The 13,829-nt window shown below is 43.8% G+C and overlaps 1 protein-coding gene across 3 annotated transcripts in view; it reads left to right on the top strand.

Annotated features, from left to right (window-relative positions):
* The window catches only part of ktn1 (kinectin 1), a 41,564-nt gene extending 32,538 nt beyond the window's left edge, over positions 1-9,026 (top strand). For 2 of the 3 annotated variants that reach the window (XM_045723483.2, XM_045723482.2), the window contains exons 24-34: positions 591-677; positions 3,865-3,954; positions 4,184-4,300; positions 4,387-4,476; positions 4,570-4,662; positions 4,943-5,011; positions 5,144-5,227; positions 7,021-7,104; positions 7,324-7,413; positions 7,787-7,897; positions 8,034-9,026. In XM_045723483.2, the coding sequence (XP_045579439.2) occupies positions 591-677; positions 3,865-3,954; positions 4,184-4,300; positions 4,387-4,476; positions 4,570-4,662; positions 4,943-5,011; positions 5,144-5,227; positions 7,021-7,104; positions 7,324-7,413; positions 7,787-7,897; positions 8,034-8,057 (939 nt within the window). In that variant the 3' untranslated portion in view covers positions 8,058-9,026. The remainder of the gene's footprint in view (positions 1-590; positions 678-3,864; positions 3,955-4,183; positions 4,301-4,386; positions 4,477-4,569; positions 4,663-4,942; positions 5,012-5,143; positions 5,228-7,020; positions 7,105-7,323; positions 7,414-7,786; positions 7,898-8,033) is intronic. The other variant, XM_014210812.3, reaches the window with a different exon arrangement.
* The last annotated feature ends 4,803 nt before the right edge of the window (positions 9,027-13,829 follow it).

The raw sequence follows: 13,829 nt of genomic DNA, 5'->3' as shown, positions 1-13,829 counted from the left end.
TGGCTAAGGCTTTCTACAATCAAACATCATAGCTAAGGGCTGTCAGTCTACTCTGCTCTGTTCTTGGCCATGTTTACAAGGAGTCCCTATTTCTGTTTCCACAGTATAACAACAGCCTTGTTTTACAGAGACCGAGAGCTACCTTGTTGACTAGCTCTATATAATGTGATTTGGCTTTTCCTATCTAGGTACATTTTACTTTTTTGGCAGTGAGCTGCAGCTCTCATTCTTCATATTCTTTCAGTGTCTATCCCAAAGACCTCTACTGAGTGACAAACCGTTTCACTGTTTGTTTTTGCCGATACAATTTAGTGGCCGATCCTTTTTAAAGACTCAATCGTTAGATGGGCAGCTCATGTTAAGCTGCGCTTGACCCTTAGACTGGTTTACAGGTAAAGTACAGTGAGGATTTTCTTTTAAACCTACACTCAGAAACAGGATAGGACAGGACAGCTGTACAGAAAAGGAGAGTAGAAAATAGTATTAGCTAATGGTTCTCTGTTCGTCCCTATATGAATTGTGTTTGTGGGTCACTGCATACTTTTCCCTGAGGCTGAACTGAAAGTCGTATCTCTCTTGAAACTGACCAGGAGCTTCGGGTGAAAAACTGGAGCGCTATGGAGGCTCTGGCAGCCACCGAGTCCATGCTTCAGGGGAAACTTGGCAAAGCCCTCAAGGTTCGGACGCTGCTTCCAGTCTGCTTCACTCTAGATTGAAAACCTGATTCATCCCCAAACAGCTATTGCCATAATCGACCAGTGAGGTTACTCCATCATTCATACATATGCTGCTGCATACTGATTTCTCCCCTCTTTCTGCACTCTGGCCCTGAATAATTGTCTCCATTAGCTATTCCCCTCAGGAATTTCAGAAAGACTAATGAATTTTATGTAGAACTTTACCACTCCTGTTCTTGAGTTCTGCTTGCTATTCTGCACTAGAATCTGCTTTACTTGTACAGTTATATAACTACCTAAATTCCAGTACAAAGAAAAACTGGGAATTGAAAATGAGTGTGCTGTGACTGACTCCAGATTTCATGTAGCTGGATGGTCATAATGAGTTTGAGATCCATGATCTTCGTGATGCTCCTCTCATTTCCTGCTATGTGCTTCTCTCATTTCCTTTCCCCAATTCTGCATGTGTTCCATTTGATCCTGCAGAATTGCCGTCCAGAATATGTGCAATCAGTCAACATCATTATTTTGTGTAAAATCTTTTTTGAAAACATGATAAAATAACAGTGATACTATTGATCAACATACAGAAATCTTTCAATTTGTGTACGCCACCACCTTACTGCATTGACTTATATACTGAACAAAAATATAAACACAGCATGCCACAATTTAAAATCAGCAGTGGTGGAAAAAGTACCCAATTGTCATACTTGAGTAAAAGTAAAGATGCCTTAATTGAAAATGACTCAAGTAAAACTCACCCAGTAAATACTACTTGAGTAAAATATACTTAAGTATCAAAAGTATGAATCATTTCAAGTTCCTTATATTAAGCAAACCAGTAGACACAATTTTATTTTATTTACTGATAGCCAAGGGTACACTCCAACACTCAAACACATTTACGAACAAAGCATGTGTATTTAGTGACTCCGCCAGATCAGAGGCAGTGGGGATGACCAGGGGCATTCTCTTGATAAGTGTGTGAATTGGACCAGGGAAAATGTATGGCGTAAAAATTGCATCCTTTTATTTAGGAATATAGTTAGGTAAAAGTTGTCAAATATAAAGTACAGATCTACAAAAAAAAACACTTTAGTACTTTAAAGTATTTTTACTTAAATACTTTACACCAATTGAAATAAATAAATGAGGCTCTAATCTATGGATTTCATATGAGAATGGGAATACAGATGTGCATCTGTTGGTCACATGCTGTACCTTAAAAAAAAAAGGTAGGGGTGTGGATCAGAACCAGTTAATATCTGGTGTGACCACCATTTGCCTCATGCAGTGTGACACATCTCCTTTGCATAGAGTTGATCAGGCTGTTGATTGTGGCCTGTGGAATGTTGTCCCACTGAGCGTAGTTGCTGGATATTGGCGGGAACTGGAACATACTGTCATACACGTCGATCCAGAGCATCCCAAACCTGCTCAATGGGTGACATGTCTGGTGAGTATGCAGGCCAAGGAAGAACTGGAACATTTTCAGCTTCCAGGAATTGTGTACAGACCCTTGCGATATGCGGCCGTGCATTGTAATGCTGAAGAAACATGAGGTGATGGCGGCGGATGAATGGCACGACAATGGACCTCGGGAACTCGTCACGGCATCTCTGTGCATTCAAATTGCCATTGATACAGTGCAATTCTGTTTGTTGTCCGTAGCTTATGCCTGCCCATAACCCCACCACCACCATGGGGCACTCTGTTCACAACACTGACATCAGCAAACTGCTCGCCCACACGATGCCATACACGTGGTCTGCGATTGTGAAGCCGGTTGGACGTACTGTCAAATTCTCTCAAATGACGTTGGAGGCGGCCTACGGTAGAGAAATGAGCATTCAATTCCATGGCAACAGCTCTGGTGGACATTCCTGCAGTCAGCATGCCAATTGCACGCTCCCTCAAAACTTTTGGCATCTGTAACGTATTGTGTGACAACTGCAGAGATTTGTGCAGATATGCGAGAAATACGCTATTTTGTTCTTGATCTTTTATTTCAGCTCATGAAATATGGGACCAACATTTTACGTGTTGCTTTTTATATTTTAGTTTAGTGTAGAAAGCAGACAGTAATATTGGCACATGGTCTTCTGCTGTAGCTGCTGTTAATATCCACCCAGCTGTTTCCTAGGGGTTTTTCTAGTCTTCTTCATCAGTGAGAATATGATCTGCCATGACCCTTTGCTTAGCCGTGTGTATTTAGGGACCCACTAATAAACCATAGACTAACAGATTGCTCTCCTACTATAAACAGTTGTGGGGGCTCGGTATATTTTTGCCACAGTTCTAACCCCTAGTGACTCGCTCCTCATGTCCATAAAGCAGACCGGGTACATAGTGAACTGATTTTCCCAGCAGCTGCTCTCGGCCATCTTGGTACAGTAAAAATGGCCTTCATTTAAGCTGCGTGTAGGAGTTCCTGGACACCTGTTGTGTGCGCTCAGGAAAATGCATGCTCATACACAATCCAAAGCATATGTCACAGCGTAGATCCCTTTCCCCTTACAACACAAGGTGTTAATGAGAGTAGAGGTGACTGCGCCAGCGGTCCCTTACAGGACTCACTCCATCGGAGGGTAAGATGGGTTATACAAGACATCTCTCTCCTCCTGAGAGTTTCGAGCCCTGTGCAGCTAGTGTGATTAATGGTACCAACGTAGTGTGTTTTGTTTGGTGGTTCTTCATAATGGAAGAACGTGTGGTGCTCCATGGGAAAAATGTTAGCTCCTCCGGGGCATTACTGCAACTGAGTGAACAAGAGTGAGTAACATGTTCCTCCTTGAAAGGAGACCAATGTGAACTTTGTGAACCTGAGGAGAGCAGAGCAGGGTCTAAACTTAATGAACTCGTCTCGTGGTGGTGTGGCTGCTGAACACTGGGGTGGATGAATACTTGCTTGAAGCACACTAAATAATTGAGCCGCTGTTTGTTACACTGGAGTGTCGTCGAGAGGGAGTTGCGTTTGTCACAGGCCATGCTCCTGTATGCACTCTGAGATGGGAGGGGTGAAACCAAGCGAGCAGAGGTAGCGATTTGAGGTGTTGGCTGTTTCCCTGCACAGCTGTCGTGTGTGGCGTGTGTGTGTGTGTGGGGGGGGGAGAGAGAGCCCTGAGTGTAGTCCATGTTGAACGTCCCCTTTTCTCTTCCTCCTTCTCCCTCTCTACCTCTTCAGGAGCACCAGACAGCCCTGGAGACAGCTCAGGTAGAGTGTCGAGATGTTTTGCACAGACTGCTACCCAACGTGCCTCTTCCCACTGAACATGTAAGGTCTCACATAATACAGTATATAATATGCCATTTAGCAAACACTTTTACCCAAAGCGACTGTCATGCATGCATACGTTTTACGTATGGGTGTCCCGGGAATTGAACCCACTATACTGGCGTTGCAAGAGCCATGCTCTACCAACTGAGCTTCAGAGAACCACATGATGTGATATTAAATTCTAAGTTAATCTGTTCCACATGGTCTATTGTTGTGTATCTCTCAGAACCACCAGGAGTGGCTGCAGAGGTTTGAGACTGCAGTGAAAGAGGCCCCGGCAGCAGAGGTGACCCTAGCAGCAGAGCCCAGACCTCCAGCTCCAGGGGGCTCAGAGGACACCAAGGTTTCCTATAAAAAATACTTGTATGTTTTAAAATGTCTGAGAACTGAGGTGGAAAGAAGTGAAACCAGAGCTGTTCTGTTCACCAGATATTGGCTGATAAGCTGAAGGAATCAGAAGAGACCCAGAAGGTTCTACAGAAAGATTGTGAGACATACAAGAAAGTGTTGGCTGAGACGGTGAGGCGACGCTCTCTCAGTGTCCTGTAGATTACGTAAAAAATGTGTCATGAGGCTATGAAACTAACCTGTAATACCCTCTACTGTCCACAGGAGGGTATCCTGCAGCGCCTCCAGAGCAGTGTGGAGCAGGAGGAGTCTCGCTGGAAGGTGAAGCTGAATCTGTCACAGACAGAGCTGAAAGAGGTGAACACTGAAGAACATTCAATTAACCTCAAGTTGTGTTTATTGCACTTTTAACAATATCATTGGTATGTGGGGTGCAGTGGAGGCTGGTGGGAAGAGCTATAGGAGGATGGGCTCATTGTAAGGCTGGAATGGAATAAATGGGACAGCATCAAATGCATGGAAACCACGTTTGACTCAGTTCCTTCATTCCCGCCATTACAATGACCTCCTATAGCTCCTTCCACCAGCATCCTCTGGTGTGGTGCTTATAGTCACTCTCCTGCCCTTTCTTTCCTAGATGAGTGTGAAAGTGGCAACACTGGAGCAGGAGGTGGACAGAATGAGCGACCTCGGGGAGCTGGACAACGTCAGTCCTTCAGTTTAACACTTTACATACCGCTCAGCAATTGTATTATTTAGGCACTTTACATCAGTTGACTCATTCACTTTAATTGATTTTCATATATAGCTAAAAATGCAGTATTTTGTTCGTCCATAGTTGAGAAGAGACAAGCAGTACCTTGAGTCTGAGCTGGAGAGAGCAGAGTACGAGAGCGCCACCTATGTGACGGAGGTCAGCGAGGTGAGCTGACTCAACTTCCTGTCATACTCGGTCATGTCATAGTGGTTATCCATCTATATAGTCATTGGGCGGCAGGTAGCCTAGTGGTTAAGAGCGTTGGACCAGTAACCAAAAGGTTGTTGGTTGGAATCCCCGAGATGACTAGGTGAAAAGTCTCTGTGCCCTTAAGCATGGCACTTAACCCTAATTACTCTGGATAAGAGTGTCTGATAAAATGCAAATGTAGTCATTCCCCTCTGCATTGTTTATGGGTGTTACTGTACTTACTATATGTTTATGGAGCATGTCTCTTTGTTTACTGTTTGTGGTATCCACCATTGTGTTAGTACATGCAACAGTTGGACATTACATTCATACACACAACACACATTTTTCATTGTAGAATGCTCTGTTTTAGAGGGTTTGCGAACTTCACACAGTAACTTACAGCACTTCATGTTTTTCTAGTTGTTTCCTGTTAAATCAATGGAGTCCCTTTGCAGGCACACAGAACAGAAACATTCCAGCTGCATTCATTCATATCATCACAAGTTTCTCCAGAGAGTGAGAGTATTTTATCTAGGTCGTTGTAGATCATTGGTCAGATCTAGAACAATCGAACTCTCCTAAACAGCTTTAGATGCTATTACACTCACACCCTAATTCTCTACTAGGACACTCACACCCTAATTCACTACTAGGACACTTGTAGCCGATCACCCAAGCCGTTCCCTTGCTTCAGCTGTGTAGCGTTGTTTCCCCGGGTCCCACAACCGCTCGTTAAAAACATCTCACACTTCATTTCAGTTTAAAGATCTGTTGACTGAACTGCAGAGCTAACTTGATGGCGCTTATACAGAAGCAGTCAGGCAGAATGAGGAGTTGAATTTGGTAAGCCTTGCTCACCCATATAGGTAGAGCTCCCGTAACCTGTCCCTCCCTACTTCACCACCACCACCCAACGTTATCTCTGGGGTCATCACCTGCCTGGAGAATAAAGGTTCTCAATGTCCTTTGGGTATCATTCCATCTTTCTACAACCTCTGGATACAGTAGTGATATAAGCTTAAATACAACAGGCTAAGCTGTTTTTATATGCATGTGTAAGGTGGGTTTTCTTAGCTTTTTAGGAGGCAGTTACACTAAGAATATAACGATAGACTGAGCTATTGTATCCCCCCCCCTTGTTCTCCTGTTGTCAGGGACTGATTTAGGTGGGTGCAATTATCAGGTAGAACAGAAAACCAGCAGGCTCCAGACCTCATAGAGTAAGAGTTGAATACCCCTGCACTATCCCATCACTACCACTTAAAGGCTTACGGTGGCTTTCTGCTACTCCTGTACAGGCCAATGAGCTTCTCCATGTCGGCCATCTTTGGGGATACATTCTATGCCTTCAACTGCACGCACACACATCATATTGTCCGTAATTTGCCTCGAAACGCAGTTGAAACATTTTCAACGTCTGTCTCTGTTTTCACGTCTATCTCTTGTCTTGCCACCCTTCTGTCTGTGAATGCCTTCAAGGATACCTGAACATTTAATGGTTTTTCATTTGACAATGCATTCAAAAAAATAAAGAACTCTTTGTCAGTGTCTCGCTAATTATTATTAGTTTAGTAGATATAGCTACATGTCTACCTCGACTGCTCTAAAAGCTAAGTGAAAAAAGTATTGGTGTAGAAATATACAAATATATCACCTTGTGTATATGCAAATTCCCCCCTCCAAACAGTTTGAGATCAGATTTTATCAGGAGTGGAACGGTCATTGTCATGTGTTAAGTGTCTCGTCTCTCTGGTGTTTGGTTGCAGCTGAAGACCCAGCTGACTGAGACTCGGTCTAAACTGGAGACCGAGGAGCGTGAGAGGCAGAAGGTGGCTGGGAATCTCTATAAGGTAAGACAGCCCCTCAGGATTGGACTATGTTAAGTTTAGGTTTGGATGTACATTGTTCTTAGAGAAATAGTTTGTTACCAGTCCCAAGTCTAGAATGAAACACTAGGAGCTAAATACACTCTGAACAGTTGAATACGTGGATGTGTTGAACACACTTATATTACCTGAAATGTAAGCTTAAATGTTTCTTGTAATTTCCCCCATCCTGCTCTACCACAGGCCCAGCAGTCTCTGGACATGATCCAGGAGGAGATCTGCAAAGAGACTGGCCAGGGTGACCTGATAGAGAACAGCAACCTCTCATCACACGTAAGAATTACTGGAGGGAAAGGGGAACTTTGTGGCTGGGTGGATTTTTTTTATTTTAAATATTTGTTTTGAAGTCAGTCACACATATGATGTAGGTAGTGTACATTCATGCTAAAAACACAGGTAGCTATGAGTAGTTGTAGTTTTACATTTACATTTTAGTCATTTAGCTGACGCTCTTATCCAGAGCGACTTACAGTAGTGAATGCATACATTTCATTTCATGCATTTTTGTACTGGCCCCCCGTGGTATTGTAGTTGTATATTAAATGTAACCAGTCTTTACCTAGGGGTAGTTTTATTGACCAGTAGGTGTAGTTATATTGAAAGTGACCAGAGGGGGGGGTAACTAAACTGTCACTATGTCCCTCAGGAGGAGATTGACAGGAAGGAGAAGAAGACGGCAGGCCTAAACCAAACTGTTAGGGAACTGCAGCAGCTGCTGCTGGCTGTCAACCGGCAACTCACCAAGGGACAAGAGGCGGTAGGACATTGGATAACACAGCAATCAAAAGAAGGCTTTGAAATATAGGAGTCAATTTACAATAAATGGAGGGTATAACTGGCATGTAAGTCTTCGTTGTAACTCTAAAGAGATATTGAACTGTGCTTTCTTGCAGGAATCAGACTCGCCTGAAGTATAGGGAGGGGAGGATGGACCCTCTGTACAGAGAAAACCTCTCCACCTCTACCTCTCCTATCATGCACTCTCATCCTCTCCTGCTACACTCCTCGCTTTCCCTTTCACCTGTACTGTAGGCAGCCTCTTGCTGACCCCATGCCCAGCGCTGACCTATAACCTCTGACCCCCACCTGCTCCTCCTCAGCAGGGTCAGGGAGAGACCTGGCTGGGCCCCAGAGCAGAGGGGCTCCCTCAAACTACAAACACGCCGAACACCAAACCAGACCTTACTACTGCAAAGTCCCACCACATTCCTCATGATCCCAACGGCACAGCCAGAACTAAAGGCATCCTACACATTGACTGTGTGGCACCCCCCCCCCCCCCTGTTTAGTACCCCCTTTTTTTCAATGGAACGCTTTGAATATATCGTATTTCTCTGTTAGTTTTCTTTGTCAAGAGGGCGATGAAGTGGATTCCAAAATGAACTTTGGGTTGTTTGTCCTTTTTAAGTTAAAGGAAAAATATATTGTTTAAAAAAGTAACTGTTAGGACCTGCTGACTGTACACGACAATTGTTGATCTCTTTGACTCCTGTCCTGACAACTCAAACACGTACTGTACATGTGTTGATTCATGAATACATAGCTACTGTACATGCATACTTTGGCTGGGTATTGGGAGGGAGGGCAAGGGGATAGGGGAGGGTCCCAGCATGTCAGATGGGACACTAAGCAACTGTAACCATGGAGATCCGTAGAGGAAGTCTAAGTGCAGAGCCAGTAGGAGGGAGGCTGTGGCCCTGCCTCGCTGTGGGAGCAGAACGACAGGTCTACTGAGCTGAGGTTTTTAATCCTTCTGTAACTATTAGAGGAATCCCATATCTGTAATCAACGCTCGCTATATTGTTGGTAATTTCATTAACACTGAATATTTCGGGGGGTTTTTTGTAACAGGTGATCGTTAGTAAAAGGGATGCTTGAAAAATCTGCTTCGTGTCCTGTCTTCAGTTCTGCTTGTGTTGACTGCACTTTCTTTACTATACCACTGTGGGGCACCAATCTCCCAGACCTTTTCTCTGCTTTTTAAGAGCAAAGATGGGGCCTTGTTCATTGCAATTTTGTCCATCCTACACTTACAAAATCAACCCCTCACCACATCTAGAAACCATCTTGAAATGTAGTGCCTACCTGAGGGTTGAGGGAAGCTTTTGTCGTTGCTTTCATCTATCGGATACTTTCAGACCTATGAAGAGCCATCAGGCAGTCTAGGGGTTAACTTTTCGGCTAGATGAACATGTATCTCCACAATGAGGCATTCAATTTAATTTAGACCCTAACTAAACAAATGGAAGGCCATTAACTCTGCTCAGTTTTTACGCTGATGCCCAACATTCTAAGGAGTGCATGACTAATAAATAGAATAATGTAAGGCTGGCCTCCCCTTTCAAGACAAACATGTTTCTGTCATGTGGTGAGTAATTTTAGGACACAGGAGGGTATTCGTGTGATTATGGTGTGTTAGCATGATGCCTCAATTATGAAACTTTGTGACCCGGAAACGTTACTCAACCGGTTAATTCCGCATTCTTGCAAAACATTGTGCAACATGTTGATTCATCATGTGGGCTGAAATGGTATAAATAGGTGGGGTTTAGCTAGAATAATGACTTTGTGGCTGTGGTAACTAGTGACGACATAATGGATCGCCAAGAAGGACAACTGCCCCCTACTGTTATCTGGAAACTTTACAACTGGAAATTCTATCAGGTTTGTCACTGGCAGCTGTACAAGCAGTGGATCAGTGAATTACATATCCTGCTTTTACCTCCCATTCCCGGTGGAGTTCAACATGTTAGGGAGGGAGAACATCGCAACTCTGGCACATACTTCTGACCACATTCAGATGATTCAGAGGGGTTGTGTTAAATGCTGAAGACACATTCCGGTTGAATGACTAGGTATCCCTTTCCCATATACTGTAGTTAAGAATTAGCCTTGAGTGTTTGTTTCCGACTTTACCTTAGCTAAGACGGAGAGGAAACACCAGTTCTAAAATGGCATGATCATAGAGGAATTGACATGTGTGTGAGTCAATGTAGTACACTCGTTGCTCTGCGCTTGTCACCTGTACACCTGCATGTGGTCCTTCAGGACTGAAGAATAACAGGACTTTTGTTCAGCACGGGTCAGGGGCGAAAGAAGGACAGGATCAGCACATTCCTAAAATTCTCCCACTGTCATGCTGCAGTCAGCTGATTAAGGGCCTTAGCCATCATGGAGACCTAGCTAGCGACAAAACAGGCACCACACCATAACCTCAGCATACCCCTCTACCCTGATATGATACAGGACCGTACATCAGTGCCTCTGTCAAACACCTTAATAAACATAGTTGCTTCACTTTCCTATGATGCAGATCTCCAGGAATCCAGTCTCTAGATTTCTCACACACATGCATTGTCCTGTGAAGTATATCTCACTCAGTTTAAATAATGACTAGTCTGTTCTTGAAAGTCTTATGCCCATATATGCCCTTATGCCCACTGTGCAGCCGTATTTATCGATCTGGCCAAGGCTTTCGACTCTGTCAATCACCGTATCCTTATCGGGGTTCACCCCTGGTTCACCAACTACTTATCTGATAGAGTTCAGTGTGTCAAATCGGAGGGCCTGTTGTCCGGACCTCTGGAAGTCTCTATGGGGGTGCCACAGGGTTCAATTCTCAGGCCGACTCTCTTCTCTGTATACATCAATGATGTCGCTCTTGCTGCTGGTGATTCTCAGATCCACCTCTACGCAGACGACACCATTCTGTATACCTCTGGCCCTTCTTTGGACACTATGTTAACTAACCTCCAGACGAGCTTCAATGCCATACAGCTCTCCTTCCGTGGCCTCCAACTGGTCTTAAATGCAAGTAAAACTAAACGCATGCTCTTCAACCGATCGCTGCCCACACCTGCCCGCCCGTCCAGCATCACTACTCTGGACGTTTCTGACTTTGAATATGTGGACAACTACAAATACCTAGGTGTCTGGTTAGACTGTAATCTCTCCTTTCAGACTCACATTAAGTATCTCCAATCCAAAATTAAATCTAGAATCGGCTTCCTATTTCACAACAAAGCATCCTTCACTAATGCTGCCAAACATACCCTTGTAAAACTGACCCTCCTACTGATCCTCGACTTCGGCGATGTCATTTACAAAATAGCCTCCAACACTCTACTCAACAAAATGTCAGTCTATCACAGTGCCATCCGTTTTGTCACCAAAGCCCCACATGCTACCCACCACTGCGACCTGTACGCTTTCGTTGGCTGGCCCTCACTTCATACTCGTCGCCAAACCCCCTGACTCCAGGTCATCTACAAGTCTCTGCTAGGTAAAGCCCCGCCTTATCTCAGCTCACTGGTCACCATAGCAGCACCCACCCGTAGCACGCGCTCCAGCAGGTATATCTCACTGGTCACCCCCAAAGCCAATTCTTCCTTTGGCTGCCTTTCCTTCCAGTTCTCTGCTGCCAATGACTGGAATGAACTGCAAAAAACACTGAAGCTGGAGACTCATATCTCCCTCACTAGCTTTAAGCACCAGCTGTCAGAGCAGCTCACAGATTACTGCACCTGTACATAGCCCATCTGTAAATAGCCCATCCAAGTACCTCATCCTCATACTGTATTTATTTATTTTGCTCCTTTGCACCCCAGTACCTCTACTTGCACATTCATATATATATATATATATATATTGGAATGGTAGATGTGCAGAATATATATTCTGCACATCTACCATTCCAATGTTTAATTGCTATGTTGTAATTACTTCGCCACCATGGCCTATTTATTGCCTTACCTCACTTTTCCTACCTCATTTGCACATACTGTATATTGACTTTTTCTACTGTATTATTGACTCTATGTTTGTTTATTCCATGTGTAACTCTGTGTTGTATGTGTCGAACTGCTTTGCTTTATCTTGGCCAGGTCGCAGTTGCAAATGAGAACTTGTTCTCAACTAGCCTACCTAGTTAAATAAAGGTGAAATAAATAACAAAAATATATGAGAGGAGAAGTAGTTTAAATTAGTTCCATGTGAAGTTTATGTAGCTGTCACCGAAATAGTACTCTACAATCACATCCCATTCCCACAAGTTCTTAACACATGTACACACTCTCTCTCACAGTCTAAGACGTCCAGGGAACTTGACCACTCCTGATGTAGAGGAGGCTGCAGGGGGAGGGCATGGAGGAACTAGGAAGGAAAATAGGAGCTTTGTCTTCAATACGTCATCATGGCTCATACAGTTAGTCACCATTGTGCAATTTGTTCCATTGAGTCTCTGTTCCATGCCTATTACCAAGAAACATCTGACTTTGTACACACGCACACACACTCAAGCAAGACCCACCTCCACAGAGCAGCTCTCTCTGCATCTGCTCCCCATCAGTGTGGTATGTGCTAGAGAGCTTTTGATCTCCCCGCTTTGTGTTTGGGCTTGTGTATGTTTGGTGGTGGGGATGGGGGGGGTTATTGAAAGGGAGTCTCATGGTGCTCTTTTAAACAGACAATACCCTCTCTATGAAATGGGGGGACAAAGACTGTCTCACACAAAAGGGCTGTAGTTATTATACCCCAGGCTGTTAAGACTAGCCTGAGAGGAAGAAAGTTGGGGTATATAGCACAAGCAACTTGATCCTAATATACAGACAGACATAGAGGTTTGTCTGTAGTAACAGTAGTATTAATGGACTGATATGGAGAACCATGAACGTAACCAACAAATGCCATGGTTTAAAGGGGGTTGTTGTATTACTTCGTTTTTTTGTATTTTGATATTATTAATATTTTTTTTCTTACATTTTTTGTTTGTTTGTTTTTTATTTTATTTTTATTTTTGTTTGTTTGTATTACTTACAGATGAATAGACAGGATTGGTACATCAAAAATAACATCAAGTTGTCACTATTTTTGGTGATGCATTACACCGCCGTGGTTGCCCTCACTACCTTTTTGTTTTTGTGTTAACTGTTATTGCACTTTTAAACTGAACACCACTTCAAACAGGTTGTAATAGCAGAGTGGAGCACACCACTGAAGGGGGGCTCAATGCGCTATTTACAATGGAGAGTTAGGAGGAATGGGGCACTTAGCCAAGCAGAGCCTTGTGAAAACAACAGAGACAGCCAAGTATTGATGAGGGTGGTAGACAGAAGTGTAGAAGTGGCACATTCATCAGAAAGGTGTGACAACGACTGGACATAAAGGATAGGGGAAGTGGAGGGATTTCCTAGTTGAAAATGTGAGATTAATTTAACATTGGTTTGGCTGCTGCCACTTTTAGCTCAGTAAGACTGACAGTGAATGGCATTTCATCATTGGGTAACAGCGAATCACATTAAAGTGAGGCTAGATGCTTGCTGGAAGGTGTAAGTCAGAGATATTCACTCCTGGAGGTAACAGGGAACTTTTCCCCAGCTCCCCCCATTATAAATAGCCAACCAATTGCAGCCTTGGACTGGGTGTCTAATGTATATTTTAGTGAGCATGCAGTTTCTGTGTTATTCACTTGAGGCAGAACTGCTGACTTTGTCTTTGACCAGAGGGAGAATGTTCTGATTCGGCCCGTCAGCACTGTGGCCCCCCATAGTTAGTCACAGCAGCCAACAGTATTTACATTTTCATCACTCACTCTCAACACAAAACCGAGAGGATATAATTTGGGTCTGCTCAGTTTCACGCTGCATTAAAAATAATTTGTCATAATATGTTTAGAAAGCCAGTCAGAGGGT

This window comes from Salmo salar, chromosome 09 (assembly GCF_965601325.2).
Source record: "Salmo salar chromosome 09, fSalSal1, whole genome shotgun sequence".
NCBI lineage: Eukaryota > Metazoa > Chordata > Actinopteri > Salmoniformes > Salmonidae > Salmo > Salmo salar.
The sequence above is the reverse complement of the archived record's forward strand: the minus strand, read 5'-3'. Positions and strand labels throughout refer to the sequence as shown.